The 18,269-nt window shown below is 59.3% G+C and overlaps 2 protein-coding genes across 2 annotated transcripts in view; one reads left to right on the forward strand and one right to left on the reverse strand.

Moving 5' to 3' along the window:
* Positions 1-18,269, reverse strand: part of LOC119965474 (polymeric immunoglobulin receptor-like) — a 610,457-nt gene that overhangs the window by 57,367 nt on the left and 534,821 nt on the right. The gene's annotated exons all lie outside the window — the stretch shown is intronic.
* The window catches only part of LOC119976739, a 139,290-nt gene continuing 136,651 nt past the window's right edge, over positions 15,631-18,269 (forward strand). Inside the window, exon 1 of the mRNA XM_038817473.1 lies at positions 15,631-15,794. Within this exon, the coding sequence (XP_038673401.1) occupies positions 15,743-15,794 (52 nt within the window). The 5' untranslated portion in view covers positions 15,631-15,742. The remainder of the gene's footprint in view (positions 15,795-18,269) is intronic.

The following is an 18,269-nucleotide window of genomic DNA, read 5'->3' on the forward strand; positions in this document are numbered from 1 at the left end:
CTGTTGGAGAAGATACTGAGGGATAGGATCTATTCACATCTGGAAGAAAATAGACTTATCAGTGATAGACAGCATGGTTTTGTGCAGGGAAGGTCATGTCTTACAAACCTAATAGAATTCTTTGGGGAAGTGACAAAGTTAATTGATGAGGGAAAGGCTGTAGATGTTGTATACATGGACTTTCGTAAGGCGTTTGATAAGGTTTCCCATGGCAGGTTGATGGAAAAAGTGAAGTCGTATGGGGTTCAGGGTATACTAGCTAGATGGATAAAGAACTGGCTGGGCAACAGGAGACACAGAGTAGTGGTGGAAGGGAGTGTCTCAAAATGGAGAACTGTGACCAGTGGTGTTCCACAGGGGTCCGTGCTTGGATCACTGTTGTTTGTGATCTACATAAATGACCTGGAGGAAGGTTTAGGTGCACCGACCCCGGCACCTGGCATCGACCTCGGCACCTGGCACCGACCCCGGCACCTGGCATCGACCCCGGCACCCGGTATCGACCCCGGCACCCGGCACCGACCCCGGCACCCGGTATCGACCCCGGCACCCGGCATCGACCCCGGCACCCGGCATCGACCCCGGCATCCGGCATCGACCCCGGCACCCGGCACCGACCCCGGCACCGACCCCGGCACCTGTCATCGAACCCCGCACCCGGCATCGACCCCGGCACCGACCCCGGCACCCGGCACCGACCCCGGCACCCGGCATCGACCCCGGCACCGACCCCGGCACCCAGCATCGACCCCGGCACCGACCCCGGCACCCGGCATCGACCCCGGCATCCGGCACCGACCCCGGCACCCGGCATCGACCCCGGCACCGACCCCGGCATCCGGCACCGACCCCGGCACCGACCCCGGCACCGACCCCGGCACCGACCCCGGCATCCGGCACCCGGCACCCGGCATCGACCCCGGCACCCGGCATCGACCCCGGCACCCGGCATCGACCCCGGCACCCGGCATCGACCCCGGCACCCGGCATCGACCCCGGCACCCGGCATCGACCCCGGCACCGACCCCGGCACCCGGCACCAACCCCGGCACCCGGCATCGACCCTGGCATCCGGCACCGACCCCGGCACCCGGCACCGACCCCGGCACCTGTCATCGAACCCCGCACCCGGCATCGACCCCGGCACCCGGCACCGACCCCGGCACCTGTCATCGAACCCCGCACCCGGCATCGACCCCGGCATCCGGCACCGACCCCGGCACCCGGCATCGACCCCGACACCGACCCCGCACCCGGCATCGACCCCGGCACCGACCCTGGCACCGACCCCGGCATCCGGCACCCGGCACCCGGCATCGACCCCGGCACCGACCCCGGCACCCGGCACCGACCCCGGCACCCGGCATCGACCCCGGCACCGACCCCGGCACCCGGCACCGACCCCGGCACCCGGCATCGACCCCGGCACCGACCCCGGCACCCGGCATCGGCCCCGGCACCGACCCCGGCACCCGGCACCGACCCCGGCACCCGGCATCGACCCTGGCATCCGGCACCGACCCCGGCACCCGGCACCGACCCCGGCACCTGTCATCGAACCCCGCACCCGGCATCGACCCCGGCACCCGCACCGACCCCGGCACCCGGCATCGACCCCCGGCACCGACCCCGGCACCGACCCCGGCATCCGGCACCCGGCACCCGGCATCGACCCCGCCAACCGGCATCGACCCCGGCACCCGGCCTCGACCCCGGCACCGACCCCGGCACCCGGCATCGACCCCGGCACCGACCCCGGCATCCGGCACCGACCCCGGCACCGACCCCGCACCCGGCATCGACCCCGGCACCGACCCCGGCACCGACCCCGGCACCGACCCCGGCATCCGGCACCCGGCACCCGGCATCGACCCCCGGCACCCGGCATCGACCCCGGCACCCGGCATCGACCCCGGCACCCGGCATCGACCCCGGCACCCGGCACCCGGCATCGACCCCGGCACCGACCCCGGCACCCGGCACCGACCCCGGCACCCGGCATCGACCCTGGCATCCGGCACCGACCCCGGCACCCGGCACCGACCCCGGCACCTGTCATCGAACCCCGCACCCGGCATCGACCCCGGCACCCGGCACCGACCCCGGCACCCGGCATCGACCCCGGCACCGACCCCGCACCCGGCATCGACCCCGGCACCGACCCCGGCACCGACCCCGGCATCCGGCACCCGGCATCGACCCCGGCACCGACCCCGGCACCCGGCACCGACCCCCGGCACCCGGCATCGACCCCGGCACCGACCCCGGCACCCGGCACCGACCCCGGCACCCGGCATCGACCCCGGCATCGACCCCGGCATCCGGCACCGACCCCGGCACCCGGCATCGACCCCGGCACCGACCCCGGCACCCGGCACCGACCCCGGCACCCGGCATCGACCCCGGCACCGACCCCGGCACCCGGCACCGACCCCGGCACCCGGCATCGACCCCGGCATCGACCCCGGCACCCGGCATCGACCCCGGCATCCGGCACCGACTCCGGCACCCGGCATCGACCCCGGCACCGACCCCGGCACCCGGCACCCGGCACCCGGCACCGACCCCGGCACCCGGCATCGACCCTGGCATCCGGCACCGACCCCGGCACCCGGCACCGACCCCGGCACCCGGCATCGACCCCGGCACCCGGCATTGACCCCGGCATCCGGCATCGACCCTGGCATCCGGCACCGACCCCGGCACCCGGCACCGACCCCGGCACCTGTCATCGACCCCGGCACCCGGCACCGACCCCGGCACCTGTCATCGACCCCGGCACCCGGCACCGACCCCGGCACCCGGCATCGACCCCGGCACCGACCCCGGCACCGACCCCGGCATCCGGCACCCGGCACCCGGCATCAACCCCGGCACCCGGCATCGACCCCGGCATCCGGCACCGACCCCGGCACCCGGCATCGACCCCGGCATCGACCCCGGCATCCGGCACCGACCCCGGCACCCGGCATCGACCCCGGCACCGACCCCGGCACCCAGCACCGACCCCAGCACCCGGCAGCGACCCTGGCATCCGGCACCGACCCCGGCACCCGGCACCGACCCCGGCACCCGGCATCGACCCCGGCACCGACCCCGCACCCGGCATCGACCCCGGCACCGACCCCGGCACCGACCCCGGCATCCGGCACCCGGCATCGACCCCGGCACCGACCCCGGCACCCGGCACCGACCCCGGCACCCGGCATCGACCCCGGCACCGACCCCGGCACCCGGCACCGACCCTGGCACCCGGCATCGACCCCGGCATCGACCCCGGCATCCGGCACCGACCCCGGCACCCGGCATCGACCCCGGCACCGCCCCCGGCACCCGGCACCGACCCCGGCACCCGGCATCGACCCCGGCACCGACCCCGGCACCCGGCACCGACCCCGGCACCCGGCATCGACCCCGGCATCGACCCCGGCACCCGGCATCGACCCCGGCATCCGGCACCGACTCCGGCACCCGGCATCGACCCCGGCACCGACCCCGGCACCCGGCACCGACCCCGGCACCCGGCATCGACCCTGGCATCCGGCACCGACCCCGGCACCGACCCCGGCACCCGGCATCGACCCCGGCACCCGGCATCGACCCCGGCATCCGGCATCGACCCTGGCATCCGGCACCGACCCCGGCACCCGGCACCGACCCCGGCACCTGTCATCGACCCCGGCACCCGGCACCGACCCCGGCACCCGGCACCGACCCCGGCACCTGTCATCGACCCCGGCACCCGGCACCGACCCCGGCACCCGGCATCGACCCCCGGCACCGACCCCGGCACCGACCCCGGCATCCGGCACCCGGCACCCGGCATCAACCCCGGCACCCGGCATCGACCCCGGCATCCGGCACCGACCCCGGCACCCGGCATCGACCCCGGCATCGACCCCGGCATCCGGCACCGACCCCGGCACCCGGCATCGACCCCGGCACCGACCCCGGCACCCAGCACCGACCCCAGCACCCGGCATCGACCCTGGCATCCGGCACCGACCCCGGCACCCGGCACCGACCCCGGCACCCGGCATCGACCCCGGCACCGACCCCGGCACCCGGCATCGACCCCGGCATCCGGCACCGACCCCGGCACCCGGCATCGACCCCGGCACCGACCCCGGCATCCGGCACCGACCCCGGCACCCGGCATCGACCCCGGCACCGACCCCGGCACCGACCCCGGCACCCGGCATCGACCCTGGCATCCGGCACCCACCCCGGCACCCGGCACCGACCCCGGCACCTGTCATCGAACCCCGCACCCGGCATCGACCCCGGCACCCGGCATCGACCCCGGCACCCGGCATCGACCCCGGCACCCGGCACCGACCCCGGCACCCGGCACCGACCCCGGCACCGACCCCGCACCCGGCATCGACCCCGGCACCGACCCCGGCACCCACCCCGGCATCCGGCACCCGGCCCCCGGCATCGACCCCGGCACCCGGCGACGACCCCGGCACCCGGCATCGACCCCGGCACCGACCCCGGCACCCGGCACCGACCCCGGCACCCGGCACCGACCCTGGCATCCGGCACCGACCCCGGCACCCGGCACCGACCCCGGCACCTGTCATCGAACCCCGCACCCGGCATCGACCCCGGCACCCGGCACCGACCCCGGCACCCGGCATCGACCCCGGCATCCGGCACCGACCCCGGCACCCGGCATCGACCCCGGCACCGACCCCGCACCCGGCATCGACCCCGGCACCGACCCCGGCACCGACCCCGGCATCCGGCACCCGGCACCCGGCATCGACCCCGGCACCCGGCATCGACCCCGGCACCCGGCATCGACCCCGGCACCCGGCATCGACCCCGGCATCCGGCACCGACCCCGGCACCCGGCATCGACCCCGGCATCGACCCCGGCACCCGGCATCGACCCCGGCACCCGGCATCGACCCCGGCATCCGGCACCGACCCCGGCACCCGGCATTGACCCCGGCACCGACCCCGGCACCCGGCACCGACCCCGGCACCCGGCATCGACCCCCGGCACCGACCCCGGCACCCGTCATCGACCCCGGCACCGACCCCGGCACCCGGCACCGACCCCGGCACCCGGCATCGACCCCGGCACCGACCCCGGCACCCGGCACCGACCCCGGCACCCGGCATCGACCCCGGCACCGACCCCGGCACCCGGCATCGACCCCGGCATCCGGCACCGACCCCGGCACCCGGCATCGACCCCGGCACCGACCCCGGCACCCGGCACCCGGCACCGACCCCGGCACCGACCCCGGCATCCGGCACCCGGCACCCGGCATCGACCCCGGCACCCGGCATCGACCCCGGCACCCGGCATCGACCCCGGCACCCGGCATCGACCCCGGCACCCGGCATCGACCCCGGCACCGACCCCGGCACCCGGCACCGACCCCGGCACCCGGCATCGACCCCGGCACCGACCCCGGCACCCGGCATCGACCCCGGCACCGACCCCGGCACCGACCCCGGCACCCGGCATCGACCCCGGCACCCGGCATCGACCCCGGCACCCGGCATCGACCCCGGCACCCGGCATCGACCCCGGCACCGACCCCGGCACCCGGCATCGACCCCGGCACCGACCCCGGCACCGACCCCGGCACCCGGCATCGACCCTGGCATCCGGCACCCACCCCGGCACCCGGCACCGACCCCGGCACCTGTCATCGAACCCCGCACCCGGCATCGACCCCGGCACCCGGCATCGACCCCGGCACCCGGCATCGACCCCGGCACCCGGCCCCGACCCCGGCACCCGGCACCGACCCCGGCACCGACCCCGCACCCGGCATCGACCCCGGCACCGACCCCGGCACCGACCCCGGCATCCGGCACCCGGCACCCGGCATCGACCCCGGCACCCGGCATCGACCCCGGCACCCGGCATCGACCCCGGCACCGACCCCGGCACCCGGCATCGACCCTGGCATCCGGCACCGACCCCGGCACCCGGCACCGACCCCGGCACCTGTCATCGAACCCCGCACCCGGCATCGACCCCGGCACCCGGCATCGACCCCGGCACCCGGCACCGACCCCGGCACCCGGCACCGACCCCGGCACCTGTCATCGAACCCCGCACCCGGCATCGACCCCGGCACCCGGCATCGACCCCGGCACCGACCCCGGCACCCGGCATCGACCCCATCACCACAAAGTCCCTTTCCTAACATTCAGGAGCTTTGGCCAAGATTGGGAGAGCTAATTGACAGACAAGTCAAAGAGCAGCCTGACACGGTGATCCTGACACCATCCTTCAATCTGACCTGTCTCACCCACAGCGCACACCCAGCTGAGGTGGTGGTGCAGTGGTGTACAGTCGGGAGTGAGGGGTGTCCGGGAATCCTCAATGTTTGTCCCAGAGGAACTGTATGAACATTGTCTGGATTTCTGTGACAGAGTCAGGGGGAGGGGCCAATGTGACGAGCCGGTACCACAACATGGAGGCAATCAGCTGGTTTATGGCCAGAACTGGGCCCCTGTGAGACAGCACTCGGAGCAGTCCTGCCCACTCTCTCAGGCGAGCCTTTGCCTCCAGCTCCTGCCAGTTATCCGACCAGGATTCCTCAGCCAGATAAAGATGAACTCCCAGGTAGAAGAGGCTGGTCCTGCTCCAGGTGAAAGGCCTGATCTCCCCTGGGAGGGATGTCCATCCGCCCCGGACTGATCCGGCCCAGTGGATCCAGGGAGGAGAGGCAGCTTCCTCTGCAGGTCAGCAGGGTTCATGAACATGAGGACATGTCATCAGCGGAGGCCAGAAGCACCAGTCCAATACCCAGCTGGCACAGAACCAATCCCGACCACCTCCTCCGCAGGAGGCGCTGAACATCAGTTCAACAACAGGAAGACTCCTTCAATCACCACCAGAGGCAATGGTTGGGTTCAACAAGCATTGACAAGTTAATTATTTTCTCCTGACTCCAAGTTTCGGGAAGTGCTGTGTGCTTTGAGGAATTAGCTTGCAGTTGCTGCAGGAAGTTGAGCTGCACATGAGGAAGGTGTGCGTTTGGAATGCCAGCTCTCTGGGCAAACCACTTCACCCTGATTATGGGTCAAGGGTAAGATTCCGCCTTGGGGAATGGGAGGGAAGTGGAGAAGAGGAAGAGGCACTGCTCATAGAGAGAGGAGGAGGTGGAGGGAGAGAAGGTCTTGTAGCAGGTCACCTTATCCATGCTGGGTGTTCAGGGAACATGTTCCATATCTCCTGTAGTATCTAGAGTTACGCATGTGTCTGTGGTTCCTGGGGGAGGCCCTCACAGAGATTTACTCCTCTGGAATCAGATCCACATTCCAGTTCTGTGAAAAGGTCCCTTTGATCCGAAACGTGGTTCCCTCTCCAAAGACACTGCCAGACTTGCTGAGGTTATCCAGCATTTTCTGTTTATATTCCATGGGCACCGTGCCCACCACCTGCCCACCCACCCTGACCCCGTCACAATTGTACCCATGGCAAGGGTAATATCAGGAGGCCTACCTGTCCACTGGGCCAATGGAGGCCATTAATTGGTCAATCATTTTGCCACCACTGGCATTGAGCCAGTAGCAGGAGAGATCCAAACCTGACCTGCAGCCGGGCAGCTTTCATTGGATGGGCTGCTGGCGAGCGAGGGGGCTCCTCCTTTATGCTCCCATTAGGCCTATCTAGGCAATGCCCCCAAACTCTTCCCCACATCCCCTGCCCCCACCCCCCCAGTGAAGTTCCTCATCCTCAAACCATTTCTGTCAATCTTTTCTGCATTTTCTCCAATGTCTTCACGTCCTTTCTAAAGTGTGGTGCCCAGAACGAGACGCAAACCTCCATTGAGACTGGGCCCGTGATCTATAAAGGTTCAGAAGACCATCCTTGATTTTAGTCTACATCACAATATACATGAACGATCTGGAAGAAGGAACTGAAGGCACTGTTGCCAAGTTTGCAGATGATGCAAAGATATGTAGAGGGACGGATAGTATTGAGGAAGCAGGTGGGGCTGTAGATGGGCTTGGACAGGCTGGGGGAGTGGGCAATGAAGTGGCAGATGGAATACAATCTGGAAAACAGGTTATGCATTTTGGTAGCAGAATGGAGGCATAGACTCTTTCTAAATAGGGAGATGCTTTGGAAATCAGAAGCACAAAGGGACTTGCGAGTCCTTATTCACAATTCTCTTAAGGACAATGTGCAGGTTCAGTTGGAAGTTGAGAAGGCAAATGGAATGTTCGCATTCATGTCAAGAGGGCGAGAATACAAAACCAGGAATGTTCTTCTGAGGATGTATGAAGCTCTGGTCAGACCCCATTTGGAGTATTATGAGCAGTTTTGGGCAATGTATCAAAGGAAGGATGTGCAGGCCTTGGAAAGAGCCCATAAGACGTTCACAATAACAATCCCTGGAATGAAGAGCTTGTCATATGAAGAATGTTTGAGGACTCTCGGTCTACACGTGGAGTTTAGAAGGATGAGGGGGGATCTAATTGAAACTTACAGAATACTGCGATGCTGGATAGAGTGGACGTGGAGAGGATGTTTCCACTCGAGGCATTTCCACGTGGAGAAGAGTTTCAAAATGGAGACAGTGATTGCTTATTCAGTCAAAGAGAGATAATGGCTACCCAGCCAGGGATTTCCCTCTCCGGCTTGGGCATGCTCTAAAGCATACTTCCCCATCTCTACAATCGTCAGTGACACATTATAAAGTCTCTTTGGGGCGAGGCAGTGGTGCAGTGGTATTCCCACTGGACTAGTAATCCAGACACCCAGGGTAGTGCTCTGGGGTCACGGGTTCGAACCCCACCAGGACCCACGGTGAAATTTGAATTCAACAAAAAAATCTGGAATTAAAATCTAATGATTATTAGGAAACCAGTGTCAATTGTCCTAAAATCCCATCTGGTTCACTATGTCCTTCAGAGAAGGAAATCTGCCAGCCTTACCCGTTCTGGCCGACATGTGACTCCAGACCCACACAACAATGGGGTTGACTCTTTACTGCCCCCCCACTAAAATGGCCGAGCAAGCTCAGTTCAAGGGCAATTAGGGATGGGCAACAAATGGTGATCCAGCCCAACGACTCCCACATCCCTTCAGACTCCCTCTGAACAACAACATGGAGAAGCTTCATACCTTTTCCAAAATATTCTCCTTTCCATTCTCATCATCAAAGTGACAATTTTCCACATGATTCCCAACTTCTATCCACACCCGACTGTTCCTTTCATTCCAGGGGCTTGTTGACAAGACAATTACTTTACCAAACTTATTGTGGAAGACCGTGTGGACATTTGTAGCTTTCCGTCCCATCATCTAAGTTGTTGATACATTTGGTGAATAGTTGAGTCCCCAACACAGATTATTGAGGGACACATTCATCACATTCTGTCCCCAATCATTCCGACTTTCCTTCTCCTCTTAATTTCCCAACATCCACTGACATTCCACTGTGTTAGCCACCTCTTCAAAAGTTCAATAACTTTTGGCAGACATGACCAACCCTTTACACATCCACAATGAATCTCTTCTTCATTTCCCTTGTGGGAGAGTCTCGGATTTTAACACAGAGATCAGGAGAAATCAGGGGGGGTGCAGGGCGATCGGATCGATCGGCAGGCGGGCCTGTGCCATGGGGGCACTCTTTTCCTTCCGCCGCCGCCACGGACTCCACCAGCTACCGCGCATGTGCCGCTGGTGACGTCAGCGGCCGCTGACGCACCGGCGCAAGCGCGAACTGGCGAAGGCCTTTCGGCCAGCTCCGAAGCCGGGCAGCGGGCGTCAAAGGCCGTTGGCACCAGTTTTGGCGCCAGTCAGCATAGCACCAACCACTCCTGCGCAGGCCTAGACCCTAAAGGTGCGTAGAATTCCACACCTTTGGGGGGGGGGGGGCCGGACGCCAGAGTGATTGGCACCACTCCGCTACGCCGGGACCCCCCGCCCCGCCGGGTAGGGGAGAATCCCGGCCCTGCTGTCAGACAGATTGCAATCATTGTATATTTTTAAAATGTCTTCCTTAAATGTTTCAACGCAGAGTTCAGTGGAGAATGACAAGGACAGCAGCATTTTGCAACCTGCTGTTTGACAGTCACATGTGCAGAGGTCACAACTCCACAAACAAAAGCGAGCATTGAGATATGTTCAATCCGAGGAGGTCCCAAAGATGATTCACTACCCTCTGGGAGGAGAAATTTCTCCTGATCTCTGTGTTAAAATCCGAGGTCCCAAAGATGATTGATGCAGGTAGGGCAGTGGATGTTGTCTATACGGACTTCAGTAAGGCCTTTGACAAGGTCCCTCATGGCAGACTGGTACAAAAGGTGAAGTCACACGGGATCAGGGGTGAGCTGGCAAGGTGGATACAGAACTGGTTAGGTCACAGAAGGAAGAGAGTAGCAATGGAAGGGTGCTTTTCTAATTGGAGGGCTGTGACTAGTGGTGTTCCGCAGGGATCAGTGCTGGGACCTTTGCTGGTCGCAGCATATATAAATGATTTGAGGAAAATGTAACTGGTCTGATTAGTAAGTTTGCGGACGACACAAAGTTTGGTGGAATTGCGGATAGCGATGAGGACTGTCAGAGGATACAGCAGGATTTAGATTGTTTGGAGACTTGGGCGGAGATATGGCAGATGGAGTTTAATCTGGACAAATGTGAGATAATGCATTTTGGAAGGTCTAATGTAGGTAGGGAATATACAGTGAATGGTAGAACCCTCAAGAGTATTGGCAGTCAGAGAGATCAAGGTGTACAGGTCCACAGGTCACTGAAAGGGGCAACACAGGTGGAGAAGGTCGTCAAGAAGGCAAACGGCATGCTTGCCTTCATTGGCCGGGGCATTGAGTATAAAAATTGGCAAGTCATGTTGCAGCTGTATAGAACCTTAGTTAGGCCACACTTGGAGCATAGTGTTCAATTCTGGTCGCCACACTACCAGAAGGGTGTGGAGGCTTTAGAGAGGGTGCAGAAGAGATTTACCAGGATGTTGCCTGGTATGGGGGGCATTAGCTATGAGGAGAGGTTGAATAAACTCGGTTTGTTCTCACTGGAATGACGGAAGTTGAGGGGCAACCTGATAGAGGTCTACAAAATTATGAGGGGCATAGACAGAGTGGATAGTCAGAGACTGTTTCCCAGGGTAGAGGGGTCAATTACTACGGGGCATAGGTTTAAGGTGCGAGGGGCAAGGTTTAGAGGAGATGTACGAGGCAAGTTTTTTACACAGAGGGTAGGGGATGCCTGGAACTCGCTGCCGGAGGAGGTGGTGGAAGCAGGGACAATAGTGATGTTTAAGGGGCATCTTGACAAATACATGAATAGGATGGGAATAGAGGGTCACAGACCGCGGAAGTGCAGAAGATTTTAGATTAGACGGGCAGCATGGCCGGCACAGGCTTGGAGGGCCGAAGGGCCTGTTCCTGTGCTGTACTTTGCTTTGTTCTTTATTCTTTGTTCAAAAATAAACTCCTGTGGTATTGTTTAAAGTTCAACTTCCCCTTTCCAGCTTCTTTAATAAAATTTCCATCAAGAAGGGTTTGTTTCCTTTACATATCTGGCCAGCACTGAAAACTGAGTCAGTAACAAACTCTGATGTATTTCTTATCAAAGCTGCTATTCTGGAAGGAAGGTACCTGAATAAAGAGCCAAAAAAGAACAGTTACATTTCTGTAGCACCTTTCACATCAGCAGGAATTGTCCCAGGACATCACAGCCGCTGTCTGCCTTGTAAAGTAGGAAATTCAGCAGCTAATTTTCACACAACGGTTTCACAATGGCAGGTTTTAGATTTTCATAGAATTGCTACAGTGCCCAAGAAGACCATTCGGCCCATCTGGTCTGCACCTAGCCTCTGACTGATTACCCTATCTAGGCCCACTCCCCGCACTATCAGCGTAACCCCACCAAACCAGCACATCTTGGACTGGGGGAGGAATCCGGAGCACCCGGAGGAAACCCACGCAGACACGGGGAGAACGTTCAGACTCCGCACAGATAGTGACCCAATGAGTTGAGTGAAGAGTGAGGGAGTCGGGGAAGAGGGAGGAAGGTGAGGGAAGAATGAGGGAGATGAGGAGATGGGAAGAGTGAGGGAGACAGGGAAGAGTGAGGGAGACTCGAGTAGAGTGTCATTGGGTTAAGAGTGAGGATGGATGAGGGAGATTGAGGAAGACTCGGGGAGAGTGAGGGTGATGGGGTAGAGTGAGCGTGATGGGGTAGGGTGAGGAGGGATGAGGGAGATTGAGGAAGACTCGGGGAGAGTGAGGGTGATGGGGTAGGGTGAGGAGGGATGAGGGAGATGGAGGGAGACTCGGAGTAGAGTGAAGGTGATTGGGTAGAGTGATGAGGGAGATTGAGGGAGACTCGGGGTGGAGTGTGGGTGATAGGGTAGAGTGGGGGTGATGGGGTAGAGTGAGGGTGATGGGGTAGAGTGAGGAGGGATGAGGGAGATTGAGGGAGACTCAGGGTAGAGTGAGGGTGATGAGATAGAGTGAGGGAGATGGGGTGGAGTGAGGAAGGATGAGGGAGATTGAGGTAGACTCGGGGTAGAGTGAGGGTGATGGGATAGAGTGAGGGAGATGGGGTGGAGTGAGGAAGGATGAGGGAGATTGAGGTAGACTCGGGGTAGAGTGAGGGTGATGGGGTAGAGTGAGGGTGATTGGGTCAAGTGAGTGTGATGGGGTAGAGTGAGGGTGATGTGATAGAGTGAGGAGGGATGAGGGAGATTGAGGGAGACTCTGGATAGAGTGAGGGTGATGGGGTAGAGTGAGGGTGATGAAGTAGAGTGAGGAGCTATGAATGAGATTGAGGGAGATTTGGGGATGAGTGAGGGTAATGGGGTAGAGTGAGCGTGATGGGGAGAGTGAGGAGGGACGAGGGAGATTGAGGGAGTCTCGGGGTAGAGTAAGGGTGATGGGGTAATGAGGAGGGATGAGGGAGATTGAGGGAGACTAGGGTAGAGTGAGGGTGGTGGGTTAGAGTGAGGGTGATGGGGTAGTGAGGAGGGGTGAGGGAGATTGAGGGAGACTAGGGTAGAGTGAGGGTGGTGGGTTAGGGTGAGGGTGATAGGGTAGAGTGAGGAGGGCCGACGGAGATTGAGGGAGACTCGGGGTAGAGTGAGGGTGATGGGGTAGAGTGAGGGGGATGAGGAGATTGAGGGAGACTTGGGGTAGAGTGAGGGTGATGGGATAGAGTGAGGGCGATGGGGTAGAGTGAGGGCGATGGGGTAGTGAGGCGGGATGAGGGAGATTGAGGTAGACTCGGGGTAGGGTGAGGGTGATGGGATAGAGTGAGGGTGATGTGATAGTGTGAGGGCAATGGGATAGAGTGAGGAGGGATGAGGGAGATTGAGGGAGACTCGGGGTAGAGTGAGGGAGATGGGGTTGAGTGAAGGTGATGTGATAGAGTGAGGAGGGATGAGGGAGATTGAGGGACACTCTGGATAGAGTGAGGGTGATGGGGTAGAGTGAGGGTGATGAGGTAGAGTGAGGAGCGATGAGGGAGATTGAGGGAGTCTCGGGGTAGAGTGAGGGTGATGGGATAATGAGGAGGGATGAGGGAGATTGAGGGAGACTCAGGTAGAGTGAGGGTGATGGGATAGAGTGAGGGTGATGGGGTAGTGAGGAGGGGTGAGGGAGATTGAGGTAGACTCGGGTAGAGTGAGGGTGATGGGGTAGAGTGAGGACGGATGAAGTTGAGGGATACACGGGGTAGAGTAAGGATGAATGGATAGAGTGAGAGTGATGGGGTAGAGTGAGGAGGGATAGAACATAGAACATAGAACAGTACAGCACAGAACAGGCCCTTCGGCCCTCAATGTTGTGCCGAGCCATGATCACCCTACTCAACCCACATATCCACCCTATACCCGTAACCCAACAACCCCCCCCTTAACCTTACTTTTATTAGGACACTACGGGCAATTTAGCATGGCCAATCCACCTAACCCGCACATCTTTGGACTGTGGGAGGAAACCGGAGCACCCGGAGGAAACCCACGCACACAGGGGGAGGACGTGCAGACTCCACACAGACAGTGACCCAGCCGGGAATCGAACCTGGGACCCTGGAGCTGTGAAGCATTTATGCTAACTACCATGCTACCCTGCTGCCCCGAATGAGGGAGATTCAGGGAGACTCGGGGTAGAGTGAGGGTGATGGGGTAGAGTGAGGAGGGATGAGGAGATTGAGGGAGACTCGGGGTAGAGTGAGGGTAATGGGGTGGAGTGTGGAGGGATGAGGGAGATTGAGGGAGACTCGGGGTAGAGTGAGGGTGATGGGGTAGAGTGAGGGTGATGGGGTAGAGTGTGGGTGATGGGGTAGAGTGAGGAGGGATGGGGTAGAGTGAGGGTGATGGGGTAGAGTGAGGACGGATGGGTTAGAGTGAGTGTGAAGGGTGTAGAGTGAGGGTGATGGGGTAGAGTGAGGGTGATGGGGTAGAGTGAGGGTGATGGGGTAGAGTGAGGGTGATGGGGTAGAGTGAGTGTGATGGGGTTGAGTGAGGGTGATGGGATAGAGTGAGGGTGTTGGGTAGAGTGATGGTGATGGGGTAGAGTGAGGGTGATGGGGTCGAGTGATGAGGGATGGGGTAGAGTGAGGGTGATGGGATAGAGTGAGGGTGATGGGATAGAGTGAGGGTGATGGGAGAGAGTGAGGGTGATGGGGTAGAGTGAGGGTGATGGGTTTGAGTGATGAGGGATGGGGTAGAGTGAGGGTGATGGGGTAGAGTGAGGGTGATGGGGTAGAGTGAGGGTGATGGGGTAGAGTGAGGGTGATGGGGTAGAGTGAGGGTGATGGGGTAGAGTGAGGGTGATGGGATAGAGTGAGGGTGATGGGATAGAGTGAGGGTGATGGGGTAGAGTGAGGGTGATGGGGTAGAGTGAGGGTGATGGGAGAGAGTGAGGGTAATGGGGTAGAGTGAGGGTGATGGGGTAGAGTGAGGGTGATGGGATAGAGTGAGGTGATGGGGTAGAGTGAGGGTGATGGGGTAGAGTGAGGGTGATGGGGTAGAGTGAGGGTGATGGGGTAGAGTGAGGGTGATGGGGTAGAGTGAGGGTGATGGGGTAGAGTGAGGGTGATGGGGTAGAGTGAGGGTGATGGGGTAGAGTGAGGGAGACTCGGGGTAGAGTGAGGGAGACTCGGTGTAGAGTGAGGGTGAGGGGGTAGAGTGAGGGTGATGGGGTAGAGTGAGGGTGATGGGGTAGAGTGAGGGTGATGGGATAGAGTGATGGAGACGGGATGAAGAGCTTCTTTACACTTTGATTGGAGGGTACTCGGCTGCCACCGTCAGTGAGAGAGATCAACACTCGCTCCGCGCTGTCCATCTCTATCTGAGAGTTCTTTCTTGGCTCATGTGCTTTCCATGTCTGTTTAGTTTGGGGATATTTTTTAAGCCAGTACATTTTAATAACTCACTTAATTATCTGCTTTGAAATCACTGCTGTATTGATCCCATTTTGGGTGAATTGATTCCGCAGCCTGAAGTTTACACAGGGCCTGTGGACCTGGAATTGAGTGGGAGTCACTGGATTCAATAAGAGAGACATTGAAGGGTGATTGGTGCCAATCTGTCTGCCCTCTTGTTCCTGATTTGTGAATTGTATATCAGAGGGCAGGCCCTCTTTCTCTTGTTATTCCTTCCTCTTTCTGTGACTGGTATTCGAGTTACGTGACCGTAGTGAGATTCAGTTACATCTGAAACTTCAGCAATATCAGATTGTACTCGGTGTGAAAGATCAGGAATTTCACCTTTGGAAAATCAGCTTATTTGAAATGTTGGACTGGATTCTCTCAGCGTTGACTCTGGCTCTCGGTGTCACAATCAGTAAGTAAACACCCAGGGTTGGCTTTGGTTTGGTGTGGTTATGTTTTGGAATTTGATTTGCTGGTTATCGGTGGGCGACGTGTATTTTGGGTCAGATATTTCTGTTTTGGAAGGTGATAGTTTGGGATTCCTCGCTGTTCGATGGGAAAGTCGGAGATAAGACTGAGTCCCCAGCCCAGTTATCGGTGTGTGTCAGACTGCTGGACTTGGAGGCCAATCAGTTGCTCTTCGAGCTCGAGAAACCACCCAAACATTTTCCTGCCAGCCTCCCAGAGAACAATCATTTCCACACCAGGGCTGACATCACCTGTCAGTTCAAGCTGATATTAAACTAAAAGGCTGACACTGATACAATCAAAAATGTGAAAAGGAAAGAGATAAAATCAGCAACAGGATACAGAGAGAGTGAGAGAGAATAGTGAGGAAAGGAATGCAGGAAATGACTATGAAGAATGATGGATGAGAAGGAAATGGCAGGTTTGTTCACTGAGAATGTTGCAGCCCTTTAGGAAAACAAATTGGATTTGATACGGGTAAACACAATGACAGTGGAGTAAGTGTTGGGATTTAAGATCGATAAATCTCAAGGACCTGATGGTTTCCATGTCAAGTTATCAAAAGAATAGGTGAGAAAATTGTAAACGTGTTCATCAGAAGTTTCCAAAGCTCGAGAGATCCATGGGTAGCATTTGCTGGAGAGTAACAAATGTCACTCCGGGAGGCACGGTGGTACCATGGTTAGCACTGCTGCCTCACAGCGCCAGGGACACCGGTTCGATTCCGACCTCAGGTGACTGTGTGGAGTTTGCACGTTCTCCCCTTGTCTGTGTGGATTTCCTCCGGGTGCTCCGGTTTCCTCCCACAGTCCAAAGATGTGCAGGTTAGGTGGATTGGCCATGATCACTCCGTGGGGTTGGGGGGGGAGTGGGCCAAAGGGAACAATTGGAAGTTGTTCAAACTTTCCTCATTTCCTCTGTTCAGAAGGTTCTTCTTTCACAATCCGTATTCCCCGGATCTGCTCCAAATAACAGTTTCTCAGCCATTGCCAGAAAATGTAACTGTGAAGCAATTCTTTAGCAAGAGGAAGTTGTGAAACTGAAGCAAGGAGAACATTGTGAATTCCGGTCATACCCACAATATACAACCTGGCCAGCACTCAATTTCCTGTCCTGAGCTCAGATAGCAGTTGGTCGGGTCGATATCAGAGGGTGTTGGGTGTGGGGCTGGGGGTGCTGGAGAGCAGAGTTGACCATTTCACACTGCGATATGTGTTAGTTACTAACCCTGCCCACCCCACTTCTCCCAGGGATTAACAGCTAGTTAATGGACATGCAGGGAACTGCCCAAACCACTGGAACCCACTGCCTGAGAGGGTGGCAGAGACAGAATCCAAACCACATTTATTTGGATACACTTTTAAGATGCTGTAAATTCAAGGCTCCAACTGAGGGTGCGATTGGTGTCGCCTCAATGTGCCGAATGGCTTCCTTCTGCACGGTTAAAGGAGGGAGGGAGGCAGAAGACGGGAAATAATAGGCCGGATAGCCTGACTTCAGTCATTGGTAAGATTTTAGAGTCTGTCATAAAGAGGAGGTAGCAAGAAAGTTAGACAAAGGAGAACCAGTGGACGTGGTTTATTTAGATTTCCAGAATGCCATTGACAAGGTGCCGCACAGGAGACTGTTAAATAAGTTAAGAGCCCATGGCGTTAAGGGTAAGACCCTGGCATGGGCAGAGGATTGGCTGACTGGCAGAAGGCATAGAGTGGGGATAAAGGGGTCTTTTTCAGGATGGCAGCCGGTGACTAGTGGTGTGCCTCAGGGGTCTGTGCTGGGACCACAGCTTTTCACAATATACATTAATGATCTGGAAGAAGGAACTGAAGGCACTGTTGCTAAGTTTGCTGATGACACAAAGATCTGCAGAGGGACAGGTAGTATTGAGGAAGCAAGGGTGCTGCAGAAGGATTTGGACAGGCTAGGAGAGTGGGCAATGAAGTAGCAAATGAAATACAATGTGGAAAAGTGTGAGGTTAGGCAATTTGGAAGGAGGAATTTAGGCATAGACTATTTACTAAATGGGGACATGCTTAGGAAATCAGAAGCAAAAGGGACTTGAAAATTAAATGAAAATCGCTTATTGTCACAAGTTGGCTTCAAATGAAGTTACTGTGAAAAGCCCTCAGTCGCCACATTCCGGGGCCTGTTTGGGGAGGCTGGTACGGGAATTAAACCGTGCTGCTGGCTTGCCTTTGTTTGCTTTCAAAGCCAGCAATTTAGCCCTGTGCTAAACCAGCCCCAAGGACTTGGGAGTCCTTGTTAATGATTCTCTTGAGGTTAATGTGCAGGTTCAGTCGGCAGTTCAGAAGGCAAATGCAATGTTAGCATTCATGTCAAGAGGGCTTCTGAAGAGGAATTGGGGGGTTAATTTCATCCTGAGGGACTGTTGGTCAGTACTGTGCAATGTGAAAGAGTC

This window comes from Scyliorhinus canicula, chromosome 1 (genome assembly GCF_902713615.1).
Source record: "Scyliorhinus canicula chromosome 1, sScyCan1.1, whole genome shotgun sequence".
Lineage (NCBI taxonomy): Eukaryota > Metazoa > Chordata > Chondrichthyes > Carcharhiniformes > Scyliorhinidae > Scyliorhinus > Scyliorhinus canicula.